The 22,851-nt window shown below is 46.6% G+C and overlaps 1 protein-coding gene across 4 annotated transcripts; it reads left to right on the top strand.

Annotated features, from left to right (window-relative positions):
• The first annotated feature begins 2,837 nt into the window (after positions 1 to 2,837).
• Positions 2,838 to 22,557, top strand: LAS1L (LAS1 like ribosome biogenesis factor). 4 transcript variants are annotated; one of them, XM_025987636.2, is made up of 13 exons: positions 2,838 to 3,299; positions 4,029 to 4,154; positions 5,113 to 5,182; positions 5,975 to 6,056; positions 6,896 to 7,180; positions 7,652 to 7,698; positions 8,559 to 8,668; positions 10,473 to 10,558; positions 11,272 to 11,478; positions 11,822 to 11,969; positions 16,861 to 17,354; positions 20,150 to 20,300; positions 22,187 to 22,557. In XM_025987636.2, the coding sequence occupies exons 1-13, from the start codon at positions 3,109 to 3,111 to the stop codon at positions 22,317 to 22,319; spliced, it is 2,130 nt and encodes a 709-aa protein (XP_025843421.1). In that variant the 5' UTR covers positions 2,838 to 3,108; the 3' UTR covers positions 22,320 to 22,557. The 4 variants fall into 4 exon arrangements, with proteins under 4 accessions (XP_025843421.1, XP_072600787.1, XP_025843422.1 ...); XM_025987637.2 differs by having other exon boundaries at positions 2,973 to 3,299; positions 20,153 to 20,300; XM_072744686.1 differs by lacking the exon at positions 11,272 to 11,478 and having other exon boundaries at positions 2,969 to 3,299.
• Positions 22,558 to 22,851: the final 294 nt, after the last annotated feature.

Here is a 22,851-nt window from a genome sequence, read left to right as displayed (position 1 = left end):
TACCCACCAGTTGCTTCAATGTGTATAGAACTGGAGGGTATTATGCTGAATGAAGTAAGTCAATTGGAGAAGGACATACATTATATGTTTTCACTCATATGGGGAATATGAAAAATAGTGAAAGGGATTAAAGGGGAAGGAGAGAAAATGAGTGGGAAAAATCAGACAGAGTGACAGAACTTGAGAGACTCCTAACTCTGGGAAATGAACAAAGGGAATTGGAACAGGAGGTGAGCGGTGGGATGGGGTGATTAGTGATGGGCACTGAGAGGGGCACTTGACAGGATGATTACTGGCCGTTATCCTATATATATATATATATGTGTGTTGGCAAATTGAAGTCTAATAAAAAAATAAACATACACACACACAAAGAAGAATATGAGGCATAGAAAATATATTCCTCAGGTTTTCACAGATAGTAAGTGGTGAAGCCAGAACTCAACCCCAATCTGTCTGAGTGCAAAGAGTGAAGTTTGGATGACTTTGTGCATACTGTTGCCATTTACTAGGACCAGAAGATACAGGAAGGGTGTCAGATTTATGGTGAAGTTATTTTAGTTTTGATATTTTAGGTTGATATTATTTTAGGTTGATATTGAATGTAGCAGAGAGTTAAGTAAATGGATTTGGGGCTCTAAAGAGAGATAGAACCAGAGCTGGAGACTTGAGGGATAGCAACTTAGAGGTATGTGCTTGTTAGGGGCCTCAAGCTTGCCTCAGGTGAATGGGATGTACAAAAGTAGGAGTGGAGAGTTAGAAGGAGGGGGATGGAGAAACACACAAGGGGAAGCAGTAGCTTGCAGATAAATTTTATCAACCTAAATATTTCACAGGCAATGCCTTAGACTTGGAGAGTGCTTGTTTAATTCAAGCCCATTGGTACAGCTGGAAGGGTCCTGCAGCACCATAAGCCTATGAAGTTTTAGTATTCTTGAACATGTGACAGGATGGATTCCATAGTTCCTGTGGCTGTGGTATGCTGAAAAAAGGCACCCTCCCCTGCAAGCGAAACACATCTACATGGTACATGCCTGGAACCTGTGACTGTTACTTTCTATGGTAAAATAAATAAAATGGAAGAATGGTACTTTACATGTAAATAAATTTAAAATTTTAAATAAAGAAGTTTAAAATTTTAATTACAGATATAATTACATTAAAATCTTAAAATGGGGAGATTTTCCTGGATTATCTAGATTGGCCCTGAATAGTAGCAGATCTTTCACACACAAAGAAAAGGTGAAGACAGAGCAGAGGGACATTTGAAGATGCTGGCCTTGAAGATTGGAGTAATGTGACTATGTCAAAGAATTTCAGTGGCCACCAGAAGCTGGAAAAGACTAGAAACGGATTCTCCCCTAGAGCAGCCAGAAGGGCTATGGCTCTGCGAACACCTTGATTTCAGCCAAATAATACTGACTTCAGATATTTGACTTCCAGATCTGTGAGATAATAAATTTCTGCTGTTTTAAGCCTCCAAGTTTGCGGATATTTCTTACAGTGGCCAGAAACTAATATAAGTGCCTCCTCAAGGCTATCACTACTTAAAACACTTTTTGACCTAGTAATCCCTAATTATCAACAGGTGTCAGGACTCATTTGTCACATATTGGACATGGTGCTCTTATGCACTTTAGTCAAAATTTCTTGGAACACATGGAATAGAGAGATCTTCAGCTTCATGGGAATGAAAGGGGAAAGATAGGGGTCTTTACAAAAATGCACTATCCAGAATCAGCCTCTAACCCCCCCCAAATGTTCACAGATTATTCCTTCAGACCTGGCAGCTCCTCTGACTGGAGTAGATTTTAAGGGTCATATAAGCCATCTCTCCCTGTCTTTGCCTGTGTGTAGCCAAGATACCCAAGAAAGGTAACTGGTTTCTGGCAAACACCTGGCCTACTGGTTGGCATAGCTACTCAGGACAGAGTAACTGTCATTCAAGAACCATAAGAATACTACATTTCATGGAGAAAATGAATGGATAAAGAAGCACATATGGAGACTGGATTGGAATTTGTTGCTATAGAGTGAAAAAGAGCTACTCATAGAAATGCTGTTAAGATTGCTATGAACAGTTCTCGGTAGTATTAGACTGGAAAATAACATCTGTGAGAAGGATTGGAATGGAACCCTGAACACATTTTATAAAATCAGAAGAGTTTCATAAAATTGTCCCCAAGGAACTCCAGAATCCTAAGGAATTATGTGGAAAAAAGAAGTATACCTATGTAGATATTGAAACCGACATAGAGTGGAATACTGGGAGAGTAAAATCCTACAATTTCCAACTATGGAAGAGAACCTAGAGATCACCAAGTCTAAGCCCGCCACTGTACAGATGTGAAAACTAGCAGATTTTTAAATCCAACTTTAAATATTTCAATATTTGCTCTGTAGTCTTGCTTTAGTGTCTATAGTGTTTTTCTGGATCAGGTGCTGATTCATGGCAATGAAAACATACTTAAAACCACATTCTCAGTACACAGGACAACCATGATCACTCCCCTGCCCGCCAAAGGGCGTGCAAAGTGAAATTCCTCCGGCACTTTATTTTTCATTTTATATATTATTTATTTATTCATGGGAGACAGAGAACAGAGATACACAGGCAGAGGGAAAAGCAGGCTCCAAGCAGGGAGCCCGAGAGGGGACTGGATTCCAGGTCTCCAGGATCACACCCTGGGCCAAAGGCGGCGCTAAAACGCTGAGCGACCGGGCTGCCTCCTCCCACAGTTTAGACACGTCCTCAGGGTCTGGGACATAAGCACGTTAGCAACCAGGAGATTACCGGAACCTTGAGGCTGAACGCTTGCAGCCCGCACGGTTGCTTTGAGAAAAGAGCACTTCCGGCTGACAAAGACGTGCCCCCGATTTGTAGTTAGATAGGTCCCCGGTTCTCGTGCTCCGATTTGCCACGTTAACGCAGAGAGGCGGGTTTGCGTCTGGGTCACGCTCTCCCATTGGCTGTTGGCACAACGGTGGTTTGGCGTGAGGATAGCACGTTGAGCTGAAAGCTGTGTGAGGTGCTGCGGATCAAGACCTGCAGTCGAGCCCAGTGTCCAGTGGGATTCTGGGGCCCGGCCAGGTGTAGGTCTTCAGGGGATGGATCGCGTGTGGACTGCGTGGTGTGGAAAGTGCGTTAAAGAGAAAGGGTCGTCGCCACTTTGGGCCCAGCGTATCGTGGTCGCCTGGCTCAGTAGAGCCGAGTGGGATCAGGTGACGGTGTATCTGTTCTGTGACGACCATAAATTGCAGCGGTATGCCTTGAACCGCATCACCGTATGGAGGAGTAGGTAAGACTCCAGGCTCAGCCGTCCTATTTGCGTGCTGGTGGCGCCTCACCTCTTCTTCCTCAGTCTACGAAATGCCTAAAGCCCTTAAAGGGGGTTTGGGCGTTGCCCCTTTACCACGGGCCTGGGGGAAAGTCATTGCCAATCCTTTGTACTAATCCGGTGTGGAAAGAGGAAGTGGGTGTGCCTCAACCACCCTCTTGTTAAAATCCTTGAGCTTTTAACCCTTACCTTCTTCTGTCTTGGGGAAGGTGCCAGAGGGACCAGGGTGTCTGTCTGAACCCGGGCTTTAGGAGTAGATTAACACTCTGGAGTGGATTTCTGAGTCGAATTGGGTTGGAAGGGAGTGGTGTTTGCTAACAAAACCTTGTTTGAAGGGAGCACCTCAGTCCACTGGGTAAGATTGAGTTGGGAGCAAAGAATGACGTCTTCTTTAGCTGAATGAATTGAAGGCTTTAGAGTGAAAGAAAGGGGGTGTGTCCACACTTAATTGTTGGTTGACTACCTAGCAGTTAGGTGTCCTTTGTATACCCTGGCCAGTCTCTCACACCCTGTATACTATTGGATCCCAGGGACGTTATCCTCCCTCTTCTCACTTCCTTGATGTGTGTCTTCTCCTGCACTCTTCAGCCAGTTATGTAATTGGAATAACTTAAAGCAACCTAGATTCTGAGGTGGAGTGTGGACCGGGGTGAAGGACCGCTATAATGGTGCTGGACTGTGGCTCTTTAGGTTAGGCAACGAACTCCCCCTGGCAGTGGCTTCTACTGCTGACCTGGTACGCTGTAAGCTCATGGATGTAACTGGTGGCTTGGGCACTGATGAACTTAGACTGCTTTATGGAATGGCATTGGTCAGGTAAGACTTGCAGGGGCACGGGTTGGGAGTGGGGTGGGTTGAGGGATGGGGAGTGGGAGTAGCACTTGATAAGCAAAGCTTGGCTTTTAAGTGCTACCTGAAGCAAAAAGCCCCTATGTCCCTCTGTATGGGTCACTCTGTGATTGACTTGACAGCTTTTGGTACTCCCTGTCAACACACATTCCTCTTTTTTTTCCCCTGAGAGCCTTCTCCCTTCCATTTTTCTTCTTTCTGGAATGTGGGGTGGGGGCGGTTTACACCAAGTGATCTCTGAGTCTCTTCCAGTTTTGATAATTTGATTTTTTTTCTTCCCCCTTAACTCTTTTACCCAGAAGAATTTTTCTGATTAGTCTGGTGTCCTTGGCCATGGTTTAATGTGGATTTTTCAACCCTTTTCCCATCTTTACGTAGCATAATAATTTTCCCTTTCTATTCATGATCACTGAAAAGTTGCTGAGTTGAAGTGGACACATGGCCTGGGAGTTCCTGACTAACAAAGTGATTTAGAGTAGTTATAGCTGTTTCATACACATTAGGAAAAAGGCTGCCACTGAATTTTCTCATGTGTCAAAATCTGCTCATCTCATACTGTTTATTTTGTGTGCCTTGAGGCCCTCCCTAGCTCTTCTTACCTTCTCCATCATTTAGGTGTGCTCCCCATATCATTTGGTGTAGGTAGTCCTTTGTTTTAGCCTTTATAACATATAATCTAGTGAAGTATGCTTTATTATATTATTATTTATCCTAGACTGACCTCTTCAAGGCCAGAGCAGTGTTTTCTTCACCTGTGTGGCTTTAGTACAGGGCAAATATTCCTGTTCTGGCTGATACCAATCATAAGAACAGAAGAGAACAGTTAGTAGAAAGGTTGTAGAAATGCAGGGTGTCAGTAACACAACAAGGTGTTTGAGTAAAACAGTTCCTTGGGCTGTGCCACTTATTTCTTCCCCAACCCCAGGTTTGTGAATCTTATCTCGGAGAGGAAGACAAAGTTTGTGAAGCTCCCTCTCAAGTTCCTGGCTCAGGAGGTGTGTATGGTAAAACGGCCTTGCTCAGTCCTGTCTCCCCAGGAGGACTCCCTAAATGGGGCATAGGGTGATATGAGCACACAATTAAGACTAGCTCATCCCACCACTACCAGCCAAGCCCAGCAAGAACCTCAGAGCCTCAGCCTCCAGCTTATAGAAACAGACTTGCTCCCTTGCTCATGGCTACTGTCTTCAGTGGCTTGGCCTTTTCAACTTGTTGGGAGTAGGCCAGTGAAGCTGAGGCACTGGAATGCTCCACTGGGTGAGGACAGGAAAAAGGTGGCAGTCACAGTATCTGCCTTTGGGGAGCTGATAGTCTGAGGGAGGAGACAAACTCAGTGGAGCAGCATGAAAACGCCTGATATTCCTGCCCTGAGTGAGTATGTGAGGTGTGTAGAAGCTCAGAGGGCAGGCAGGTTCTCAGCTATCTAGAGAAGCTTCCTGAAAAAGGGTATGGGAGGGAGGGAAGAAGGATAAAGGGTACCCAGCAATTGGGATTGATAGACAGGGCAGAGGAAAGCTGGAGGTGATTGTTAATGCTCAGTCACAGGAATATCTGTGTTGGAAGAGGGTGGTTGGAGGAAGTAGCTATCTTTTTGATTTTTAAAATCACCTCAACAGAACAGTAAAAAGAATAAGGAGACCTGGTTTCTAATTTTGGCCCTGCCACAAAGAGTGGAACCTCCTCAGGACTTCAATATTTTTATCCATAAAATGTGGTGAGGCCAGGCTAATTTATCTCTCTGGTCCCTTCCACCTTTAATATTTTCTAATTCCCATACTCACAATCAGGTAAACATTCCAGATTGGATTGTTGAACTTCGCCATGAGTTGACCCACAAGAAAATGCCCCATTTAAATGACTGCCGCAGAGGTGAGTCTTTATGGAGTATACCTATCATAGCTTAAGCCAAAGGGCCTGGGCTGGGTGGCACTGTGGGTAGGGGGAGAGGGAGGAGGATCTCTAAGTGGTGTCAGAGCCAGAACTAGGGTGAGGCAAGTAAGGCACTTGTCTTGGGCACAAACTTTAAAGGGGTGTCAAAAGTTCAGTAATCAAGATAAATAACATTTTAATGTGGAAAAACCCACAATGAACAGAATTCCAAAATTTTAAGTAAAAACTGAATTACTATTAGTGATTTTTCCTCTTGCTTCAGACTCCAATATGGCTTGGCAGGACACTGTTCTGATCCTGTTTTGATATCTTGATTACTGCATTTTTTGGCATCCACTTAAGTTTTATACCTAAAGAGGTTAGTAGGGAGCAAATTGAGAGGTGTGAGCCATCAAATGTCATGAACCTAGGAGTCTTTAGACACCCCATCCCAATTGATTCAGCCTAGTCCCTTCATGGTGGGGAAATTGAGATCTCAAAAAGGGAAGAGACTCAGTCAAAGGCCGTGTAATTAGGTAGTGGGCCTGGATCCCTATTCTTCACTTGCCAGCCCTGTGTTACTTTTGGCACCCCATCTGTAATACTGATATTAGTTTCTTCTGGGAAAGGTACTGGTGAGCACAAGAAAGCAAAGAACAGAGAGATAACCTGGAGGAAGAGAGGCTGCTTCTAGATATTTGAGATTTGTGCCTTCTTGGAGCCAATCCTCTTCCGTAGGGCCTTCCCATAAAGCTTTTAAGAGGAGACTAGGGGCCTGCTAGGAGCTCTTTGCCTGTGGCTACTCCTATGATATTGTTTTCCTTCCTCCCCTCCTTTAGGCTGTTATTTTGTTCTGGACTGGCTTCAGAAGACCTATTGGTGCCGCCAACTGGAAAACAGCTTGAGAGAGACCTGGGAGCTGGAGGAGGATAGGGAAGAGACAGATGAAGAAGACCAGGAAGAAGATAAAAACATTGTTGTTGATGACATTGTAGAGCAGAGACCAGAGCCTAAGGATAAAGGGAAAGGTGCAGAACTGGATGTCAGGGTTGATGGAGACAGCGAAGGCAGCAAAGAGGTTGATTCACATTGGGAAAAGGCTCTGAGACATAAAGAGCTATATGGTAGGTGTCCTTAGGTGGGAGGGGTCATAGAGAGACCCATGAGTCTGGAAGACTTAGACTTAAGGTTAACATTGGTTATTTCCCTGGCTCAGCATTTCCTCTGGGGTTGTGAGTTTTAGCTTAAAATAATTACTCTCACAAACCATTTCCCTTGATCTCTGTGAAGTAGGAGAGGCAAGAATTCTAGTTCCCAATTTACATCTAAAAAAATGAGGTGAAGGGTGACTGGGTAGCTCAGTGGTTGAGCGTCTGCCTTTGGCTCAGGTCATGATCCTGGGGTCCTGGGATCAAGTCCCACATCAGGCTCCCCACTGAGAGCCTGCTTCTCCCTCTGCGTATGTCTCTGCTTATCTCTGTGTCTCTCATGAATAAATAAAATCTTAAAAAAAAGAAATGAGGTGAGAGTGCCTCAGAATCTCATGAGGAACAGAGAGCTGGGATGCCCTATCTTTTTCCACTTTCCGTTTTCAGAAAGAGCCCGAGAACTGCTGGTATTATATGAAGAGGAACAGTTTAAGGTAAGAAAAGTGCCCTTGACTTTGTTTTCACTTGCCCCAGCCATTTCTTCCCTCTTGCCAGCTTCCTGAGAGAAGTCCTGAGAAGGAATTTCAAAGAAAAGTGGCAGAGCTTGAGGGAACTTCTCAGAGAGAGGGGGAAACTAGGAAGGAGACAAGAGAAGCAGAATTAACTTGGCTGATCCTCTACACCAATGGAAGAGAACAGATGTTGGAAGTCTGGATAATGTGCCCAACTGGGTGGTAGGGAACAACTGGGTATAGGTGGTTGCATGGTCCTGCAATACTGCAGCCGATAAGCAGATGGCACCCAGGAACTTTCCTAGATCAGGTGAGCTTAAGGGGATGCTATTTTAGCAGGAAGGAAGGTAGCCTAGAAATAATTCAGCTTGACTCTTCTTTTTCATAGATGAAGAAATTGAACCACAGATGAGTGAAGGGACTGGCCCCAGGTTACATATGCAATTAGTGATAGAACTAGAATTAGAATCTTGGTCTCCTGATTCCCTTTCTTCCATAATCCGTTGCTTCCCCTCATTCCTGGGCCCAAGGGTCTCTGGGCCAATTCCAACAAAATGCCCCCACTGGACATCTTAGTATTGGAGTATCTGGTGATTGGGAGCCATAAGGAATTCGAGGTAGGGAGGGAGGAGGAAGAAGAGAAGAAAGTCTGGGATTTGAAGGTCAGGATATTTTTTTTTTAATGTGGGGCCAAGTCAGGGAGTTATGGGCCCACCCTTGTATGCCCTGCCTTATCGCAAAAAAGGGAGGTGCTAAGAGGTCCTACGGGAAGGGATCCTTGAAGGGTGGGAGAGGGTTGCTTGGCTGAACCAGCCTTCTGATAGTAACTTCTGTGCTGGCAGGTGCTGGAGAAATTTAGGCGTTTACCTCAGGCTATTAAGGCATGGAACAACCTATCTCCACCTGTAGAATGCATCCTGGCAGAACTCAAGGGCATTACATGTGAAAACAGGTATGTAACTAAGTAATCAGGCTGTTTACTCTAGCAGCCTCACTGAAGTAGGCTTCCATATCCCAGCTTGCCAACCTGTAAGGAAATCTCAGGGATAATCCTGATCCCCTGCAGAGTGACCCAAATTCTGCATGACCCTCCCCCTTGCCCTGCCAGCTACCAAGTAGGGATTGCCTACTCTGAATCACTAAAATGGCCAGAGACAGGACTGTCTGCTGTCATCAGTTCCCTGGTTAGATTTGTTCCTCTCTGTCCAATGGTATATGGAGCTCTGGGCAGGGAGGAAAAGCTCTTCATCCTTACCATTTCACTATCTAGTCCTTGTCCAAGTTTGAGGTAAAAAATAAGGTGAGTGCTGCTGATCTTTTGAACTGCACATGGGGAGTAATCGTGTCCCTTGGATAGTTATGGTTGGGAGAACAAAGGAGAGGCTTTCCAGAGTCTGGCTCTTTGAAAGAGTAAGTACCTCCCTGCTCTGTGTGGCCATGAGCCTCCCCCACCCCCACCCCATAGTGCTTAGTTCCATCTAGAGCAGACAGAATCTATCCATTCATCTCCTCCCTAGCTCTTGGGTCTTGCTACCTAAATTCAGCTGGAAAGGGCTTTGGGGGGACCTTCCACTAAGAACCAATGGAGGCATTGCTAGACTTTCCAAACTAGGGAGACAGTGGAAGAAATCTGGGATGGAGCAGAATATTAGGAAGGTCGTATAGGTGGCAGAGTGGGCCTGAATGAGAGCCTACAGTGCAGTTTGGGATTGCCTAGAGTCTTCTTCATTCCCAGGATACTATTAATTCCAAAGATGTTTCTATCAGTGTCTTTCCACCCTAGGATTCTTAGCACCCTTTAGCAAAGCCCCCCTCAGCAGCTGGGACAACTCTCCCTGTACTTCTGTATGGTACTGTCTGCCTGCTTATGCTGAGCAGGCAGCTCTTCCTGGATACTGACTTGAAGAGATGGGAGATGGATGAAAGGACAACTCTTTCCACTTCAAACCTGGTGGAGGGAAGGATCTAAGCATGACAGCATGATTTGATAATGCCTCTGGCCATTGAGACCCCTTGGGAGCTCATGTTCCCTCTCTAGGCCTGGTCAGCTCGGGGAGCCTCTCTTGGGGGACCTGCTAGCTCTGGAGAAGACAGCTAGCTGTCATTGGGAGGTCTATCAGCACTTCCCTTCTTGGGGTCGGGCAGGGAATGCAAGGGTGGGCCCACAACTCCCGTACTGGCCCCACATTTGAGCTACATGAGGTGAGGGATTACCCCTATAGCCTATGCTTTCAAACTCTGTGACTTATTTCTGTGTTCTTGGGGTCCCTAGGAATAAGGATTATATTTGCTTCAGCAATTGAGTCACCAAAGTTTCTGCTTCTAGGATCTGAAAGAGGGTAACCAGGAAAAAGTGGAGGGGTAAAAGACTGGAAGACTGTCAAGAGAAACAGACACTGAGTAATAGTTAAAGTCTAAAGCCCTTGGCCCTGTGACCCTAGGCATCACCCTGGCACCTTTTCTCCATCTGTGCTTTCAGGCTTGTTCAGCTGCTGCTGCCCTCATTATGGGCCTTAGATAAGCATGTGCTTGGTAAATGCTTATTCAAAACTCACTGATCCCAATATCTGGCCCAGCCTCTGCCCCAGAAAGATGAGCCCTGAGATCCAACTGTCAGAGCTGCCTTCATTCCTACCTCCACCATGCTGCTGTGCCCACTTAAGTCAGAGGTGTAAGATGCCTTGGGAGTGGGTAAGGGAGTAGAAGAGGTTCTTCTGACTGCTCAATTGACTTAATTAAGTGTCCTATTTCTGCAGGGAGGCTGTGTTGGATGCTTTTCTGGATGATGGCTTTCTCATCCCTACATTTGAGCAGTTGGCAGCTTTGCAGATAAACTATGAAGGTATGGTCCTAGGGGCTCACTTTAGTCTTGGAGTATTGTGTTTCTTGGGCAAAAATACCAGGGTTAGGCTGAGTGGCTCAGGACTGGGAGGCAAGGGCTGTTAAGTGCCATTCCATAATCTCTGGAAGCCTATCTCAGCTGAGCAGAACAGGTAGCTCCACTGTTACTCAATTGCTGGACTACTCTTAGATGGCCTGGAATTGGGTGGGGTGACATGAAGTGGGATGGGATTGGCTGGGGTGGACTGGGATGTGGGGGAGTTTTAATGCCATCATTTTGTTACGTTAATTGTGATTTAGCTGCTTGTTTAGAGAGCTAGAACAGTGGAACTGGAAGGGCCTTGTGAGGTCATCTAGTTCAACATCCTCATATTACAGATGGGCAGACTGAGGTCCAGAGAGGGGAAGGTACTGACCCAAAGTTACACAGCAAGTTATTGACAAAGCTGAAGCTAGAACCAGAGCTGTTTTTTTTTTTTTAATACTTCGTTTTGAGTCATTTGGTTGCCAGATACTAACTGGTTCCTCTGCTTGCTGTTCTGCTCTTCTCTTTCTCTTCTGTGGTGGCAACTCTATTGTTGGTGGGTCCCCCTCCTTCTCCCACTTTTTTCCCTTCTCTCCCATCTTCTCTCCCCCTCTGCTTCTTTCTTCCCTCCTTGTCTTCTATTGGCCCCTGCCTCCCCTTTCCATCAACCTGTATCCCTCACAAACCAGAAAATGTGGACCTGAATGACATCCTGGTGCCAAAGCCATTCTCTCAATTCTGGCAGCCCCTGCTCAGGGGCCTGCACTCCCAGACCTTCACACAGGCCCTGCTGGAAAGGATGTTCTCTGAGCTGCCAGTCTTGGGGGACAGCGGAATCCGGCCCACCTACATCCTCAGATGGACCATTGAACTGATTGTGGCTAACACCAAGACTGGTGAGGGAGACTAGCCTTAGCCTCAGGTCCTAACACAGCCCAGGCAGGAGCATCTGTCACTGTCCTTAGCTCTCAGCTGAATAGCACTAAGTAGACATGCCCCATGTTAAAGGTTTAGGCTTGCCCAGGAGGGCCCCACAGTAGCAGTGAACAAATATTCCACTTTTTTTTTCTCAGAGCCAAGTAAACTGGTCTGGGACAGAAAGGCCTAAATGCTTGAGCAATCAGGAGGTATAGAGTGGGGAGTCTGGGAGAGTGGGGAGGGACAGAGCCAAGCTTTTAAAGATACAAAGTTGGGTGAGGGCTTACTGGTTCCTTCTCCTCAGACTCTCTCTTCTCTCAGGACGGAATGCCCGCCGATTTTCTGCAAGCCAGTGGGAAGCAAGAAAGAGCTGGAGGCTATTCAACTGCTCTGCCTCCCTTGACTGGCCCCGGGTGATTGAGTCCTGCTTGGGTTCACCTTGCTGGGCCAGCTCCCAACTCCTCCAGCTGTAAGTCTCTTGAATTCCATCTGGTAAGAGGGTGAGGCCACACAGCCCTAGAGTGGCAGATTTGGGCTGTTGCAAGGACTCTTGAGTCCCATTCCCCTCCTACTAACCAATGGAAGAACTGAGTCCCAGATGGGGGTGGGTAGGGTATTCTTGCCTAAGATCACACAACTGAGTCCAGTATGAGAATTAATGAGATGATGCCCTCCCACCCCCAGAGTGCTTAGCACAGTGGCCTGTACAAAGTTGCACAATAAATGGTAACTGCTGTTTATTATTGAAACCAGTCTTCTGATACTGAGCTGTCTCCTTTGTTATCTTCCCAAAGTGTACCTCTCATAGATGCTCACTAACTTTCAGTGACTTCCTATTGCCATTCTGATGAAGTCTAGGCTTATTAGCCTAACATTCAAAGATCTTTCTTATTCTGCCCCAACCTATCATGGTAACCATACCTCCTGTGATTCCCCTTTACCCAATCTACCCTGGGTGCTATGGTCAAACTGAATATTGTACTGGTTCCTGTAAATATCTGTGATTGTCTTCCTTTCCTTTTCTGTCATATTCTGACTCCGAGCCACTTTCCTCATATTCATAGAAACCTTTAGCACGCAGTTATCTTCCTGCTTTCTGGAGCAATATCTGTTTCATTCAAGTGACCCATCTGAGATTCTTCAGCTCCTCAACTCCAATGACCTTCCTTTCCCACTCAGCAACGCATTTCCATCACTTAGAGCTGCTCCACCTCTGAAACCTGACATCCCAGCATCCCACTCAGTGATCATAACCTATTGTCCTTCCATTTCTCACCCTTGCATCTCATGAAGGTAGCTCTTTGCCTGCATCCATAGCTCCATCCCTCCATTTCCCCTCTCTCTCAACTTTGCTTCCCTTCCATTCTGTCTGTGGTTGATCACTTCAACCATTCACCATCTGGACCCTCAGCTCTGCCCATCCTTTGACATATCTTGCAAACCCCTGAGCTGGGATTGATCCTCCCCTTTCTGCTTCCCCCACTCCTTAGCTTGGGTAGCTGAACTCTTCTGGGGAAAACCACATAGTACTGCGGATTGCTGCTACTACAGAGGTATGATTCTTAATCTCAGGCCAGGCGTCAGTTCTGCTTATCTGAACTTTTTACTTGTTTTCTGCGCACTTTCTCTTTTGTTTCCTGACTTTTCTAAACTTTTACCACTCACCTCAAGCCCCTCTTCCTCTCCCATTTCACCCTAGCTTCCTTGAGCATCCAGCAGGGCCCCTCAACTTGTGGTCCAGTCCTTGTCAGCTGAACTCCATCTACACTTAACCATCTTGCCAGTCTCAGGATGAGATGGCCTTGCCCCCACCTCCAAACCTCCTCTTGCACCTTTGCTCTGGAGCCACCTCTACCAGTATCACAGGGGCTTCACCCCCACCTCTCCTTTGCTCTACTGCCTCTTATTCTTCAACTTACAGGCCTCAGTTTTTTTCATCTTAAAACAGCAATAACATAAGTAAAATCTCCTTTGACCCTGCATTCCCATGTTGGGTAATCAGCAGCATAACACTCCTCTCCCAGCCACCACCATCAAAACATCTTAAAAGAATAGTCTATACTCAACAGTCTTGATTTCCTCACTACCCTCTTATTCCTCATCCTGCTGCAATTAGGCATTTTCCCCAAAAAACTGCTTTGACCTCCTAATTACCAAATCCAGTGAGCCCTTGTCCATTGCTGTGTCTGCTGCATTAATGTCTGTTTACCACTCCTTCCTTGAAATGCCTGTGCTTTTTTCCTAGTTCCTATAAAGTGCCAAGGCCCACATCTTTTCATCTATCTCAGGCCTTTCCCCCGAGATTCAGCCTCTTGTATTTGACTGTATATCGGACATCTCCCCGTGGATGGCTGACAGATACTTTACTGTGACCAAAAGAGAATTGGTCATTTTATTCCCAACCCCAATCCCGAAGTGATCTTCCTCTTTTGCTCCCTATCTCACTTGGTGGTATCACTACCTATGCTGTTGATTCTCAAGCACTTCCCAAATCTGAGATTTTGTGTTGCCGTGTCTACTTCCCATTGTGTCTCCTTCCCTCTATCAGACTTTAGCTTTTCAAAGGTAAGGGCAGTGTATTAGCCATATCTGTGCCCTAAACCACCACACAAATCTAGGGCCTAAACAGATCTCAGTAAACATCATTGAACTGTGCTGTCTCATTGCCAGCAATGCTGTCTTTGGTGGCAACTAATTCTGTGTCTGGGGACTGAATGAATTGGGAGTCTGGATGCCAAGATCCTCTTAATACCCTTATCTCTCCCTAGAGTCAGAAAGTCTTTCTTGAATCCTGATGGCATTTGGGGCATGGTAGTAGCTTATAAGAGAAAAAAGTAAGCCATGGCAAGACCTCCAGGAGATAGAACTGAACCAAACAGCCAGATCTCCAAATGTGTACGCTCTAGACTAGAAGTGATATGGATGGGTGGGAAACTGGGAGAACCAAAAAGATGTAGAGGGGTCAGGAAAACATGACAGGGCATTTGAGCAATCTCAGGAGGAGAAAGAACACAAATTCCAAAGCCTAGAAACACTATGGAATGAAATGTAATGGGGTAGGGGTATGCAAAAAGCAGCATGGAGAGGTTTGGATAGGTGGCCTTCAAGGTACTTTCCAATCCTAAGTGCCTGCAGAGTGGAAGCTGCTGGTCTTGGAGAAGTCTGGATCACAGAGATCTTCTCCCAATCCAGGCATACCAGAGGGATGTGACACATGCCAGCAGTAGCAGCGGCTTACTTGGGTATGACTCTTTGTGTACAGATTCTACTTTTACCAAATAATCAGTGAATCTAATCCTAATCACCCCATCACACAGATTGAGACACAGGATTACCCTAGGTATTATGTGGTAAGTCAATGGTAAGTCTGTAAGTTAGAGCTAGGGCCAGAATCCAGGTTTCCTGTCTTTACTCCTATGCTCTTTCTACAATGTTCCATTCAATTGTATGATTGTGAAAAGCATGTGTTATTAGGCAAATAGAGAATCTGGCTTTTTTCCCCAGAAGAAAAAATAAAAGATACCTCTGGCAACTGTCAGGCATGGTGCTGTGTTTTTTGTAGAAGTCATTTCATTTGACATAGTAGTCTTTGGAGGTGGAGATACTGTATCCTTATTTGATAAGAAAGATATTGAGGCAGTAAGGTGTGAAGTGATTTATCCAAAAGTCACACAGTTTGTTGACAGTGGGACGAGGAATCAGGCACAGGTTTTGTGAGTCCAAAATCCACAGTCTTTCCTATAGCCTGACCTGTGACCAGGCAAACCCAAAGACGGGATGTATTTTAAGATTCATATCACTTCAATGGTCAGACTATACAGCTTGAGATAGTGAGTAGGTAATAAACAGTGGTGATAACAGCATACATATGCCAATATCAAGTGCCAGGAAATATTTATTATTAGTCATACTATTGAACCATAGTGAGCATCTCTCTGGCTTTTTCTCCAAAAAGGCTGAAAACTTTTCAAGAGTTTCCCCTAGCCAGCCAATATCAATTCAGTTTGAGCCAGTGTCCCCTTGGAATATGAAATTAGCCCTGCAGAATCTCCCAGTAGATTCACTAGCCCCCAGCCCTACCCCCAGTGACCAGCAACCATATGTGGCCAGATAGCCTGCCTAGCATATGGCAACTTCCATGAATGACACACAGTTCACAAATTCAGTACACCTAGAAAGAAACTATTTGTCCACTCCACCCATGCCTCCAGCAGTGACCAGGTGCCTGGTTCTACATGAGGCTTTACAGGTAGTATTCATCCTTTTCCCCCCTAGGAGCTCTCCTTCCTATTGGCTCTGTGTCTGTTGGTGGTTTTGCTGTCAGTACCATCCTCTGTGTGCACACATTAACTCCCCTCTGCCTGACCCCTACCATCGAGTCACCAAGCCCTCAGCTTCTCCCCCTCATTTTCACTGTCAGTTCCCTAGGTCAACCCTCACTGGCTCCCTGGTCTCCCTGCCCCCTGGCTGCCCCATCCAGGCCATCCTCCACATGGGTACCATGATGATCTTCAGAAATGCAGCTATCACCTGTGCTTAGAGCCGGTCAGGTGACCCCTTCTCCCCAACACACATAGTTAACCTTTGCAGCCTTCTCTTCCTTCCACAGCTCCCCAGGATAGCCCTTACCCTGTATCCAAGGCTACTCCCACTACATGTACACAGTACAATATGCTCACTCTTGTTTCTGCACAAAGCCCTCCCTTGATCTCTCCTGCCCTCCTTGTACCCTCTGCCTCTCCCCAGCTCCTGTAGTGCCTAAGGTCTGCAGTGCTCATCTGGCCTCCCTTCCACATCTAGCTTTGTCTTGTTAAGTGTTTTTTTTTTCCTTTTCCTCCATTTCAGGCTGGGCTATAATTGCCCTTGGAAAGGGATCACATTTTGTGTTCATGCAAAAGGAGACCAATACATTTCCAGGCATATCTTTGATGCTCAGGACAAATCCCTCAGCTAGGCCAAGGGAAGAGATGGATCTGCCATTCTCATGTCCAATCTTATTGGCCTATTGGCTAGTTTGTGTATTTCAATAGCATTTAGTGCAGACAAATAGCTATCATTTACTGCATGCGGACTCCCTACGTGCCAGGCACTGTGCCAGCCATTCTATGTGAGCTACCTTACTTATGTACTCTTTCCAACAACCCTATAAGTCGGGTGCCATTATTATCCTCATTTTACTGAGAATAGAAGTGAGCCACAGAGATAAATCACAGAGTTTGTTCAGGGTCCTGGTCGTGTTTGTTTCTGTCTGTTCTTCGCTGCCTTTCAGACGCAAGTCTGGAAACTCGAGAGTGGAGTATTGGGGTATAAAGTGAGTTGAGATTTTGAATCTTTCTTACCCCATTCCTCCATTTTCTCAGTGTCTTCAAAGCCATGGGACAGGTCTTGCCAGATGAGGAGCAGGAGAAATTGCTGCGCATCTGTTCCATTTATACCCAGACTGGAGAAAAAGGCCTAGTACAGGAGGGCTCAGAGGCCTCCCCCATTGGGAAGTCTCCATACACATTGGACAGCCTGTATTGGAGCCTCAAACCAGCTGGCTCCATCTTTGGAACTGAAGAACCACAGCAGCAGGAGGAACAGGGCAGCCTAAATGATCTCAAAAAAGATGAAAAGGATGAGAAAGATCTGGAAGATCAGGTGGAGGAGGAGGAAGAGGAAAATGATGACCAGAAATGGGAGGAGGAGGATGAAGATGATGAGGATGAGGATGAAGATGAAGATGAGGAGGAAGAAGATAGAATGGAGGTCGGGCCTTTGTCTACTGAGGAGGAATCTCCCACTGCTGAGAATGCCAGACTCCTGGCCCATAAAAGAGGAGCTTTGCAGGGCTCTCCATGGCAAGTTAGCTCTGGTAAGCAGCCTGATAACCTACTTTCTATTTCACCAGTCTTCCCTCTCTGGCTGGCTCTTAAGGCTTCCCTCCACCCCAGAGAAGAGATGGAAAGTAGCAAAAGGTGGCCAGCATGAGACAAGCCTGGGAGGCAACCTCGTGTGTGGATGACACTTGGCTTTCCTCTTTAAGATAGTGTGTAAGCTTCAGAGCCCTAAGAACTGTCATGCTATTGGCTCCTTCATGCAGAGTGCCCCACTGGGGATGGTGTGGATGTAGGCACTGAGCAACAAAATACAAAGGAGAAAGCAAGAAGTGGGTGGATATATGTGATTCTGCATGTGTTTTTTGCACACAGTGATCCAGGATCAGAGAGACAGTAATACTTTCTATGTATATGTGAATGAATATGTGTGTACACATGGAGGCTGGGTGGTGATGAGACAGGATTTTGCTGTGTTTATGAGAAAAGGAAACCAGGAGTATTAAATTAGAGGAAGTGGAAGGGAGACCAGAAGAGTGAAAATAAAGGATTAGTGTGGTTTTTAGGTGGGCATACAAGTTAGTGAGACAAAGCCTGGAGAGGAATAGAGAAGATGAGGTGATAAAGTAGGGATACGTGAATCTGCTCCTCTTAAGGGATGTATTTTAGAGTGCCTTTGTTTAGGTTGGGGAACAGGAACCTTAAGGCAGGGAGGTCCTGAAAGGATGAATAGTATGGTGTATGTGTCGGGGTGGGGAGCATGTGTGTATGTGTACACACTGGAGGCAGTGTATGATGAAACCTGAAAGAGGAAAGAAAATGGCTGGGGTTAGGTATGGCATAGGGTGGGCATGGTAGGGAATGATAGGGAGAGAGAGGGGAGGAAACAAAAGAACTTAGGGGCAAAGGTAGAGCCTTTGTCCTTTTGTGGACATGTATGTGGAAGAGCTAGGGCATAAAGGCACTGAGTGCTTTATGTCCGTGTGCGGGCCTGCATGTGCTGGACATACCAAAGCATGGTAGCAGAGAAATCTCTTAAGGAAAGGAGGGCTGTTTGGGGTCTTTGTAAATATTGAATGGGAAGGCATTGACATAGGCAGATTGTGTGTGTGTGTGTGTGTGTGTGTGTGTGTGAGAGAGAGAGAGAGAGAGAGAGAGAGAGAGAGAGAAAGAGAGTTTAAGGGCTGTGAAAGAAGTTATTATGAACGAAGTGGGCACTATGCATCTGTGCATAAATGTACACAGGGTCATGTATGTTTTTCGAAGAAGAGGCAGTGTTGCTGAGACTTGGGATCCAGGAGGTATCTCTGAGGAAGAGAAGTGGCAGTAATGAGAGGTGGGGGTATATGGAAAAGTGTAAGAACATGCAGTGAGACAGCCATAGAAGTAGCCTCTTTTGTCACTGAGGGACATGTACATAGATGTCAGGCTGGAGAGGCAGGGTCTGTGATGCAGACAGGGTTGGGGATGTTAGCGATGGGGAGGGAGGGTGGTCAGGTCAGTGACAGACATGGGGGATGTAGTCCCTGTGTACGAAGGTATCTTTGTATTAATAGGGCAACAAAAGGAATTGAGATAGCCACAACTTCTTCCTGTAAAAGGGTCAGGGTGAGTGGTTCTATGGGTAACATGAAAAACTAATCCATGGGTGATACTTTCCAGAATGGCAGGGACATTATGACAGCGAAAATTTTTTGGGTACCAGGGAGTTGGAGGACCTCGTGAAAGTTTTCCTTCAAAACATTGGATTGTACTGGTATAAGGATGGGAATGAGGGTTTAGTATAATACTATGTAGAGAGTGTTTAACTGATTAAATGGAGGGTTGGGAAGTGCCTGATATGGTTCATTCTAAAGTGAAATGTTTGTGGGGTGGTAGGAGAGTGGTTTATAAAAGTGGAAAGGCTAGGATATTAAAATCTTTTCTTCTCCCTTCTTTCCATTGCTGCTTCTGTGTGGGCATATGCATATGTGGGGATACAGGGACATTAAGATTTCCTGCTTGTATGCTTGTGAATCAGAGGTATAGGAGGCAGGGAGTGAAACTGGGAATATTCATCGAATGGAAGTCTGTGTGTGTTTTTGTGTGTATACTTAGGTGGCAGTGGGGAGTGGGATATGCAGTAAGACCGTCCTTCCCTGGATAAGGGATGTTCTTTGTGTATACATCTGGGGGCAATAAGACCTTACAGGGGGCAGGGAGGTATAATAGCTCTGAGAGAGAGAGTCCACCCTGAGGTGTTATGTGGGTGTATGCGTATCTCTCAAGGCAAGGCCACTAAGAAATAAATGACATTCAGACACTTTGAGGGTGGTGGTTGTTTATAGATGTGCAGGAAATCTAGGTAATTCAGATTCTCTGAGGTTTAGGGATGAGGTGTGAGAATTCTGGGGCATCCAGACTCTCCAGGATATATGTGTGTATAGAAATAGAGCAGGTGAAAGGTTGAGGCAGTGATACAGCCAGGTCTGAAGAAGATATCCTTGTCTGTGTTTATGTTGAAGACATGTCTGGGGAAGTGGGAAAGAGCTGAGAGGAACAAATATGTTTGTAGTTGTGTATATGGCATGTATAGACTTTGGATGGGTTGTGGTGGCATGTGTTGGTGTGTGTAAACACATGGAGGGAAAGAAGGGCAACAAAGAGTGAATAGGGGAGTATGGAAGGGGTGGGGAACGCAAAGAGAGGAGCTCATGAGAAATGATGCAGACAGGAATAAGGCTGGACATACATAGAAATTCCATGCTGAGCAGACTAATTGAGGTGGGCAGGTAGACACCAGTTTGATAACTACCTAATCAGCCTATTCTTGCCTCTTCCCTTTGCTCCACAGAAGATGTACGATGGAATACCTTTCCCTTAGGCCTAATGCCAGGTCAGACTGAGGATCCAGCAGAGCTTATGCTGGAGAATTATGACACCATGTATCTTTTGGACCAGCCTGTGCTAGAGCAGCGGCTGGAACCCCCAACATGCAAGACTGGGTGAGTGCCAGTGGCAGCAGGATGTCTTACCCCTTTCTCTGCCTCGTGCAGGAGGTAGGGAGGGACACAAGGTGGGATGGGTAGGGGAGGTAACTTCCTCCCCAGTCAGTGGTTAAGTAAGTGATGTGTAAGCTCCAGTCACTGGCTGGGCCCTTGCCAGGACTCTCAGTCCCTAGTTGAGGGCGTGCGCATTGAGGTAGCCACACAAGAGCTGTTTTGGAACCCCTCTCAGATTGCATCCTGTGTGTGTGTGTGTGTGTGTGTGTGTGTGTGAGAGAGAGAGAGAGTATGTGTGCACACATTTTGGGGAGGAGTTTCATAGCTTTCCTCAGATTCTCTAAAGGGTCCACCACTCCCTAAAGGTCAAGAACGAATGCTATAATCCAACTTCCTCCTGTTTCCAAGGAGAAAACTAAGGCCCAGAAAGGGGATGAGATTTGTCCAAAAATGCACAGAGTAATCAGTAGGCCTCCTGACACTGTCCAGGCATCTTGGTAGCAAGGCCTGTGCCAGGGCTCCATGTTCTCCCTCAAAACTCGCCTCTGGACCACAGGCATGGGAGCCCTTGGGTCATCAGGAGGCCAGGAACCAAGCAGCCCTCACTGAAGGGCTCTGCTGGTAACACAAAGGAGCCCATCGAGAGGGCCTGTACATTCTGGAATGTGGGGCCATTGTGACCAGAAGAATCCTGTGAGTACAAAAGAATGACCTCTGTGGGCCCCTGAAACTGAGTCTGTCCCTGTGTGCCTGTCCACTCCCTGGGAGATGAGCCTCTCTTCCTCTGGATATTCAGGGAAAGGGCTGTAGGACCCAGCAGCAGGCCAGGCCCAAGGCAGTGTTATAGACTCTCTGTCTTAACAGGTCACGGGGGCAGCAGGCCTCCTGGAGAAGAGAGGAGGCTGCTGGGGAAACTAGGTGGTCTGTAGTTGGGTGTGGGGCCCATGTGTCTGAGAGACCTCCTCTCATCTTGGGTACGGCTGGCTTGATGAGCATAAGAGTATCAAGTATGGGCACGTAGAGCTGTTAATTCCAGAAGGAAGCTGATTCAGCCTAGTTCCCACATCCCAATGTAGTAGGGAGGCTTCCTCTGCTGGAGCAGGCATGCCCACTCTTGCTTCTTGTCTCAGCTCCATCCCTGACTTGGCTATGTGGCCTTGAGCACGTCCCTTTTCATCTCTGGGCCTCAGTTCCCTTGTCTGTAAGATGGTGGGTTATGGGAGGGAATGGGACTGGATCATCTCTAAGGGTTTTTTCAGCTGCAGTTAGTGTAACCATGGATCTGTCTGATGGGAAGGATGATGGCTTTGCTCTCAGCTGTCCCCCTCATCTACCTGGAAGGACCTTTTACATGCAGGAAGCAGGGGGAAGCAAGAGTGTTCTGAGCAGCACCAGGGCAGGGAGGGCAGTTCTCTCCCTAGAGCAATCTTGCAATCCTGGGATGGGATCTGGGCCTAGCCCTGTAGCCCAATGCTGGCCTTGGACCCTTTAACCAGTTGTTGAGGGTGGGAGGGATCCAGCCTGGGTCCTCTGGGACCCCAACATCTAGGACCTTAGGAAGAAACTTGTTAAGCTAGCCACTGTGGTGGGGTGGTATGGGCCCTCCCCCCTGCCTTGACCCAAATAGTTCTGCTTTCATCTGGTTTATATACTAGGGCTCTGAATAAAGCTTCATTTGAAAAGTGTCCTTCCCTCCTCTCAATTGAGGGGAAGGCAGAACTACCCCTAGGGCCCATCTGAAGTAGTTTCTCAGATTTCCTCCATAGTCTTTGTAAAACCAAGCAGGAGGGTAGGCTCTTTCCATAGACATAGATCAGTCAAACACCCTTAACCCTTCCAGAGTCCAAAGCTGCCTCCTTCCCTGACTGAACCCTCTTCTCTCTCTACAGCACCCTTGGCTTGAGCTGTGGCGTGGGCAGTGACAACTGTAGCAACAGTAGCAATGGCAGCAGCAACTTGGAGGGCCTTCTCTGGAGCCAGGGCCAGCTGCATGGACTCAAAACTGGCCTGCAGCTCTTCTGACACCCACTCTGTCGCAAAGTGTTTATCCAGCCCTGCTGGGAAAACAGCCCATTCCCTGCCTCTTTTGTCCCCCCCCAACTCCTGGCCCCCGCCAGTGCACCTGATGCTCCATTAAACAACTTGGGAGACAGCCCACATCAGCCATATCAGCTCAGCTTTTTGCCACCATGGAATTTTGAATGTTTGGGGTTTTTTAAATTTTGTTTTAAAAAACAATAAACAGGCAACTGTTAGTTTTGATGTTTGTAAGATAAGAGAGTATGTGCTGGGGCAGATCAGTATACTCGCCTTTTTCTGGGGGGCCTTGGAGAAGTTGGAATCATAATAGGACTTTAAGCAGAAGCTTGGTCCTATGGCCCCTTGGGCCCACTGCCCCTAATTGTTTTCTCCACCAGGCCCCATTCATACTTCCTGATTCAAACCACTTTCACTCCTTTCAGCTGTAGAATGGGGCCAGCTCACTTAGAAGCATTGGGTTCCAGAAGATAGGCATCGCTATAGAACCCAGCCAGCATCTGGTAAATCTGCTCAG

The sequence above is a fragment of the Vulpes vulpes genome, chromosome X (assembly GCF_048418805.1).
Source record: "Vulpes vulpes isolate BD-2025 chromosome X, VulVul3, whole genome shotgun sequence".
In the NCBI taxonomy this organism is placed as follows: Eukaryota; Metazoa; Chordata; class Mammalia; order Carnivora; family Canidae; genus Vulpes; species Vulpes vulpes.
The sequence above is the reverse complement of the archived record's forward strand: the minus strand, read 5'-3'. Positions and strand labels throughout refer to the sequence as shown.